The following is a 7,995-nucleotide window of genomic DNA, read 5'->3' on the forward strand; positions in this document are numbered from 1 at the left end:
ATTGTGATAGACTGCATCCAATTTATTGAGTAGGGTATTGGAGGCTATTTTGTAAATGACATCGCCGAAGTCGAGGATCGGTAGGATGGTCAGTTTTACGAGGGTATGTTTGGCAGCATGAGTGAAGGAGGCTTTGTTGCGAAATAGGAAGCCAATTCTAGATTTAATTTTGGATTGGAGATGCTTAATGTGAGTCTGGAAGGAGAGTTTACAGTCTAACCAGACAACTAGGTATTTGTAGTTGTCCACATATTCTAAGTCAGAACCGTCCAGAGAAGTCATGCTGGATGAGCGGGCAGGTGCAGGGAGGCAACAATGCGGTGGAGGCAGCAGCAGCAGAGACGAGGAAACAGCCCTTGCCTTAGCTTAATTGCCTAAGAAAAGAAGTATACAAAATGGTGTCGTCTGCGTAGAGGTGGATCAGAGACTCACCAGCAGCAAGAGCGACATCATTGATGTATACAGAGAAGAGAGTCGGCCCAAGAATTGAACCCTGTGGCACCCCCATAGAGACTGCCAGAGGCCTGGACAACAGGCCCTGCGATTTGACACACTGAACTCTATCTGAGAAGTAGTTGGTGAACCAGGCGAGAAACCAAGGCTATTGAGTCTGCCGATGAGGATGTGGGGATTGACAGAGTCAAAAGCCTTGGCCAGATCAATGAATACGGCTGCACAGTATTGTTTCTTATAGATGGCGGTTAAGATATCGTTTAGGACCAAATCAAACACAATATGCTGAAACACTTTTTAAAAACTTTTTGGCATCAAATTTACTACTTATTGTCATTTTTTGAATTTATATATCAATATTCCAAACTTGTTTAGGATGATCTAGTCCAAATATGGCATTATTCCACTATTTGTATCCGTTTGCATGTTGCAATGGGTGACTTTTATTTTGAATGCAAACCCACAATTCCACAATTGTGGCAAATTCTTATTGTTGCTAGCTTCACTCAGGTGTCCCAGTCTCACTCTATCCATTCATTGGCTGTTTTTTTTAAGCCGTATGTATGTATGGGCATTTTTGACAGATATATATTTTTTTAAGTCACAGTGACACAGCAACAGCTGACTAGCATGTTAGCTAAGAGCTTCGTACGGTTGTGACTCTGCCTAAATTATTAGATATTCGTTGCAATTAAGCTTAGCTACTATATGCCTTTTTATTTTGCCCAACGTAAGGCATTTCGGACTATTTGTGTTTTTCTATTTGCGGAACCAGAACGAACAATAGTAACTTAACACTACGTTAGCTCGTCGGATAGCTAGCTCGCGAGATCACACTAGCTAGCTAACGTTAGTTCGTACACATTGAAGACAACACAGCACTCAACCTAATTTTACACCACCAAGCTGAATTATGGATCCAAATAACACTTCGTACGCTGTGAAACTGTACGTTTACGACATATCTAAAGGAATGGCTCGCCAGCTGAGCCCCCTCATGCTAGGTAAGTTACTAACGCGTTAGTTAGCTAACTAGTTTTGCTTGGAATTTAAGTTGTTTTACCCGCTAATGTAGAGTTTGGATTGATGAGCAGAGGCTGAGGATGCATTTTAGGCCTATGCGCTGAATTTAGAATCAATTTCTGTATCTTATGAAGCAAGTTCGCTACAAATTGTAAACTTAATGTATAACGTTATCAACTATTCTGTTCTATTCACAGGTATACAGCTTGATGGAATATGGTGAGTCAATTATGATTTTTTTTTAATGATTGAAATCCTTATTTTAGTGAGGACAAAGGTCACGTTATGTACACCTTTCATATTTATATTTTCGCCCAGTGTTTTTAAGTCTGTTCATTGGGAGTCCGTCTTTATGTGAAATAAACTGTAGCCTTTTCCCTCTCACTTAGGCACACTGCTATTGTTGTACATGGAGAGGAGTTTTTCTATGGGGGAGATGGCATCACAAACTGCCCACCTGTAAGACAACGTTTTATTCTATTCCTTCCTAACATAAACTAGACCTGAACATCTTTCTTATTGGTGTACATAAGTCTTAAGTTAGTTACCCCAAGCATAGATCTTGTTAGTTGTGATACAAAACTTATCCTGGGGCTGCATATGGGCTATTGGAGGACAACTGAGCAAGCAGGTGGCAGGTAGCCTAGCGGTTGAGAGTGTTGGGCCAGTAACCAACAGGTTGCTGGTTTGAATTCCCAAGCCGGGAAGGTTGAAAAATGTGCCGTTCTGCAAAGCAGTTAAACCTCCAACAACACCTGCTCCCTGGTCAATTTAAGGCACCCCTCCGCACCTCTATGATTCAGAGGGGTTGGGTTAAATGCATTCGGTTGTACAACTGACAAGCTGTTTGTATTTGTGTGTTTTTAGGGAGGAACATCCCTGGGACAACCCAACTCCATAATAGACTTGGGCACCACAGAGGTGACTGAGGAGATCTTTATGGAGTACCTGTCTTCACTGGGAGAGTCCACGTACAGGTGAGGCTGTGGCACCTGGTGGATCTCAACTCCACACGTAATGGCGATGTGCTGTCTCTCTCCCTCTCTTTCTCCCTTCTATCTTTACTCTGTTCCTATCTTTGACTCACATCTTCTTTATCTGTAGGGGGAACCAATACCATCTGTTTGAGTGGAACTGTAACACGTTCAGTAACGAAGTGGCCCAGTTCCTCACTGGCAGCAAAATCCCCGGCCACATCACAGACCTGCCGGCTGAAGTGCTCTCCACGTGAGTTTCCCCTTTCTCCCCTCCTGTCTCTATAACATCAAGAACCTGTTGTCAGACATTTAGAGTGTAGTGCGGAAGCATGGCACAGTGATAGTCGAGCACATATTGTTCATGAGTGACATGGGTAACAATTCCACCTCTGACACTTTCATGCTGTCTCTCCTCTACCTGTAACCCTAAATCTACTTTCAATACTGTCTGAATAAAGAGAAACATGTAAGGAGGACAAGTCTCCGTTCACGTGTAGAAGCTATATATATATATATAACACACACAGTTGAAGTTGGAAGTTTACTTACATAGGTTGGGGTCACTAAACTCGTTTTTCAACCACTCCACAAATTTCTTGTTAAACTATAGTTTTGGCAAGTCGGTTAGGACATCTACTTTGTGCATGACATGTCATTTTTCCGACAATTGTTTACAGACAGATTATTTTACTTAGAATTCACTATCACAATTCCAGTGGGTCAGAAGTTTACATACACTAAGTTGACTGTGCCTTTAAACAGCTTGGAAAATTCAGAAAATGGTGTCATGGCTTTAGCTTCTGATAGGCTAATTGACATAATTTGAGTCAATTGGAGGTGTACCTGTGGATGTATTTCAAGGCCTACCTTCAAACTCAGTGCCTCTTTGCTTGACATCAAGGGAAAATCAAAAGAAGTCAGCCAAGTCCTCAGAAAATGTTTTTGTAGACCTTCACAAGTCTGATTCATCTATGGAAGCAATTTCCAAATGCCTGAAGGTACCACGTTCATCTGTACAAACAATAGTATGCAAGTATAAACACCATGGGACCACGCAGCCGTCATACCCCTCAGGAAGGAGACGTGTTCTGTCTCCTAGAGATGAACATAATTTGGTGCGAAAAGTGAAAATCAATCCCAGAACAACAGCAAAGGACCTTGTGAAGATGCTTGAGGAAACGGGTACAAAAGGATCCATGTCCACAGTAAAATGAGTCCTATATCACCATAACCTGAAAGGCAGCTCAGCAAAAAAAGCCATTGCTCCAAAACCGCCATAAAAAAATACAGACTACGGTTTGCAACTGCACATGGGGACAAAGATCATACTTTTTGTAGAAATGTCCTCTGGTCTGATGAAACAAAAATGGAACTGTTTGGCCATAATCATTGTTTGGAGGAAAGGGGGGCTTGGCTTGCAAGCCGAAGAACACCATCCCAACCGTGAAGCACCGGGGCAGCAGAATCATGTTTTTGGGGTGCTTTGCTGCAGGAGGGACTGGTGCACTTCACAAAATAGATGGCATCATGAGGCAGAAATTGTGGATATATTAAAGCAACATCTCAAGACATCAGTCAGGAAGTTAAAGCTTGGTCGCAAATGGGTCTTCCAAATGGACAATGACCCCAAGCATACTTCCAAAGTTGTGGCAAAATGGCTTAAGGACAACAAAGTCAAGGTATTGGAGTGGCCATCACGAAGCCTTGACCTCAATCCTATAGAAAATTTGTGGGCAGAACTGAAGAATCGCGTGCAAGCAAGGAGGCCTACAAACCTGACTCAATTACACCAGCTCTGTCAGGAGGAATGGGCCAAAATTCACCCAACTTATTGTGAGAAGCTTGGGAAGGATACCTGAAACATTTGACCCAAGTTAAACAATTTAAAGGCAATGCTACCAAATACTAGTTGAGTGTATGTAAACTTCTAACCCAATTGGTTATGTGATGAAAGAAATAAAAGCTGAAATCATTATCTCTACTATTATTCTGACATTTCATTCTTAAAATAAAGTGGTGATCCTAACTGACCAAAGGCAGGGAATTTTTACTAGGATTAAATGTCAGGAATTGTGAAACTGAGTTTAAATGTATTTGCTAAGGTGTATGTAAACTTCCGACTTCAACTGTGTGTGTGTGTATATATGTATGTGCTATAAATCAGGACAGCTTGTTCTAAGCACAAGTCGCTGTGTATGTTGTTCATCATGTTACTCCCCGTTGATCAGATTCTAATTTGTGGTGTTCCACTCTCACCCACAGGCCTTTCGGCCAGGCGCTACGCCCTCTACTGGACTCCATCAATATTGCACCTCAGGGGGGCAACACCTTCAACGGACACTATGGCCAGAGATAGGCCAGAGATAGGCCCGATAACACAGGTGCACAGAGTAATATATTATACCAACAGTCTGTGTGTGAGGGGTGGGAGATCTGCAGCTCACCTTTTGTGAGTCCCTTAGGCTGCGTTTACACAGGCAGCCCAATTCTGAATTTCTTTTCACGAATTGGTCTTTTGACCAATCAGATCAGCTCTGAAAAAGATCTGGTGGGAAACGATCTGATGTGATTGGTCAAAAGACCAATTAATGACAAAGTTCAGAAATGGGCTGTCTGTATGTCAGTCAGTGTTCCAGGCAGAAACCTCACCCTACCTGACCTCTTTAATACCTTAACACCAACCCAGCCTGGCACACCCCATCCCCAGCCATACCTAACTCTCCCCTTTTTCCACTAAAGTTGGCCTGATCCGTGCCTGTATTTTAGTATGTCTTTTTTAATTACCATGATATGACTGGGTTGCCACTAGAGGGAGAGAAGGAAAGGAAAAGAGAAACGGCTAAAGTGGTGATAAAATCTAGACCAATTCTGACTTGCACTTGTCTTTGTATTGGGAACTTGCGTATTCACATGTCTTTGTACCAACTGTCTTGTGTCAAGGTTTATCCATCCCTTGAATATATCGTCACACACTCTCAGGGTCATCTTGCGAAGATGACCTCAAAGTACTGAATGTTTGATTTTTCTTTTTATAACTAAAGAGACCACAACCTGTCGTTTCAAATCGGAACAAAAAGTCATAATGGGCAGAACAAGAAAGGAGGTGGGCAGAACAAGAAAGGAGGTGTGCAGAACAAGAAAGGAGGTGTGCAGAGCCAGTTACAAGCAAGCGAGATCCTTTTGGTGCGTTCTAGCATACATTTGCATATTTCTGCTTGGGAACACCTACTCTGTGAAGTGCGTGTGCAATAACTCAATTAGCTTTTGCACTCCTAAACAGTGCCATTTTAAAAAAAACTTTAGCAAAGGGTAAATTCTAGGAAACTTAGTCCACTGTTCATAACAGGTTCAGGTTTTGGGAACAGAACTGTATTGAGATCAAATGTTTCATCAATTAAAAGGATCTCGGCCAAAATCCATCTTCTCCAGCTACTGGGCTTCCTCTCACTGGAAACGCCAAGTGGATGCTTCACATTTATACAGTCGGTGAAGTATCTGGCGCATTGTTCTATCTGTGTCTGGATCTTTCCAGAGTTTGTATTCTCATACCTTTTCAAATGAGCAGGAATACACCATATACAGGAATTCTCTAAGATTGAAATGTTGTGCAGTCTAATGTTGATCCAGGATAGGATATTAAATATCAGTGATTTTTCTTTTGTGGTTTATTTATTTTGATAATATGTACAGTGGGGCAAAAAAGTATTTCGCCAGCCACCAATTGTGCAAGTTCTCCCACTTTTAAAAAGATGAGGCCTGGAATTTTCATCATAGGTACACTTCAACTATGACAGACAAAATGAGAAAAAAAATCCAGAAAATTACTTTGTAGGATTTTTAATGAATTTATTTGCAAAATATGGTGGAAAATAAGTATTTGGTCAATAACAAGTTTCTCAATACTTTTATATACCCTTTGTTGGCAATGACAGAGGTCAAATGTTTTCTGGAAGTCTTCACAAGGTTTTCACACACTGTTGCTGTTATTTTGGCCCATTCCACCATGCAGATCTCCTCTAGAGCAGTGATGTTTTGGGGCTGTTGCTGGGCAACACAGACTTTCAACTCCCTCCAAATATTTTCTATGGGGTTGAGATCTGGAGACTGGCTAGGCCACTCCAGGACCTTGAAATGCTTCTTACGAAGGCACTCATTTGTTGCCTGGGCAGTGTGTTTGGGATCATTGTCATGCTGAAAGACCCAGCCACGTCTCATCTTCAATGCCCTTGCTGATGGAAGGAGATTTTCACTCAAAATCTCACGATACATGGCCCCATTCATTCTTTCCTTTACACAGATCTGTCCTGTTCCCTTTGCAGAAAAACAGCCCCAAAGCATGAGGTTTCCACCCCCATGCTTCACAGTAGGTATGGTGTTCTTTGGATGCAACTCAGCATTTTTTTTGTCCTCCAAACATGACGAGTTGAGTTTTTACCAAAAAGTTATATTTTGGTTTCATCTGACCATATGACATAATCACAATCTTCTTCTGGATCATCCAAATGCTCTCGAGCAAACTTCAGACGGGCCTGGACATGTACTGGCTTAAGCAGGGGGACACATCTGGCACTGCAGGATTTGAGTCCCTGGCGGCGTAGTGTGTTACTGATGGTAGGCTTTGTTACTTTGGTCCCGGCTCTCTGCAGGTCATTCACTAGGTCCCCCTGTGTGGTTCTGGGATTTTTGCTCACCGTTCTTGTGATCATTTTGACCCCACGGGGTGAGATCTTGCGTGGAGCCCCAGATCGAGGGAGATTATCAGTGATCTTGTATGTCTTCCATTTCCTAATAATTGCTCCCACAGTTGATTTCTTCAAACCAAGCTGCTTACCTATTGCAGATTCAGTCTTCCCAGCCTGGTGCAGGTCTACAATTTTGTTTCTGGTGTCCTTTGACAGCTCTTTGGTCTTGGCCATAGTGGAGTTTGGAGTGTGACTGTGAGGTTGTGGACAGGTCTTTTATACTGATAACAAGTTCAAACAGGTGCCATTAATACAGGTAATGAGTGGAGGACCGAGGAACCTCTTAAAGAAGAATTTACAGGTCTGTGAGAGCCAGAAATCCTGCTTGTTTGTAGGTGACCAAATACTTATTTTCCACCATAATTTGCAAATAAATTAATTAAAAATCCTACAATGCGATTTTCTGGGTTCTTTTTTCTTCTCATTTTGTCTGTCATAGTTGAAGTGTACCTATGATGAAAATTACAGGCCACATCTTTTTAAGTGTAGAACTTGCACAATTGGTGGCTGACTAAATACTTTTTTGCCCCACTGTGTGTGTGTGTGTGTGTGTCTATACTGCTCAAAAAAATAAAGGGAATACTAAAATAACACATCCTAGATCTGAATGAAATATTATTAAATACTTTTTTTCTTTACATAGTTGAATGTGCTGACAACAATCACACACATTATCAATGGAAATCAAATTTATCAACCCATTGGAGGTCTGGATTTGCAGTCACACTCAAAATTAAAGTGGAAAACCACACTACAGGCTGATCCAACTTTGATGTAATGTTCTTAAAACAAGTCAAAAT

At 41.7% G+C, this 7,995-nt stretch overlaps 1 protein-coding gene across 2 annotated transcripts; it reads left to right on the plus strand.

Annotated features, from left to right (window-relative positions):
* The first annotated feature begins 1,010 nt into the window (after window positions 1-1,010).
* On the plus strand, window positions 1,011-7,788 carry LOC118397056 (desumoylating isopeptidase 1-like). Of its 2 annotated transcripts, XM_035791471.2 has the most exons (7): window positions 1,011-1,457; window positions 1,674-1,695; window positions 1,866-1,935; window positions 2,344-2,453; window positions 2,581-2,703; window positions 4,716-4,834; window positions 5,495-7,788. In XM_035791471.2, the coding sequence occupies exons 1-6, from the start codon at window positions 1,367-1,369 to the stop codon at window positions 4,807-4,809; spliced, it is 510 nt and encodes a 169-aa protein (XP_035647364.1). In that variant the 5' UTR covers window positions 1,011-1,366; the 3' UTR covers window positions 4,810-4,834; window positions 5,495-7,788. The 2 variants fall into 2 exon arrangements, with proteins under 2 accessions (XP_035647364.1, XP_052328738.1); XM_052472778.1 differs by having other exon boundaries at window positions 1,013-1,457; window positions 4,716-7,788.
* Window positions 7,789-7,995: the final 207 nt, after the last annotated feature.

Source organism: Oncorhynchus keta, chromosome 2 (genome assembly GCF_023373465.1).
Source record: "Oncorhynchus keta strain PuntledgeMale-10-30-2019 chromosome 2, Oket_V2, whole genome shotgun sequence".
Taxonomy (NCBI): Eukaryota; Metazoa; Chordata; class Actinopteri; order Salmoniformes; family Salmonidae; genus Oncorhynchus; species Oncorhynchus keta.

What these genes read in the sequence shown, in the direction of transcription:
- LOC118397056 (XM_035791471.2), top strand. Translation starts at nt 1,367, where the DNA reads ATGGATCCAAATAACACTTCGTACGCTGTGAAACTGTACGTTTACGAC. An exon ending in ATACAGCTTGATGGAATATG is followed by an intron (nt 1,696 to 1,865) that starts GTGAGTCAATTA and finishes CCTCTCACTTAG; the next exon opens with GCACACTGCTATTGTTGTAC. An exon ending in CTGGGAGAGTCCACGTACAG is followed by an intron (nt 2,454 to 2,580) that starts GTGAGGCTGTGG and finishes CTTTATCTGTAG; the next exon opens with GGGGAACCAATACCATCTGT.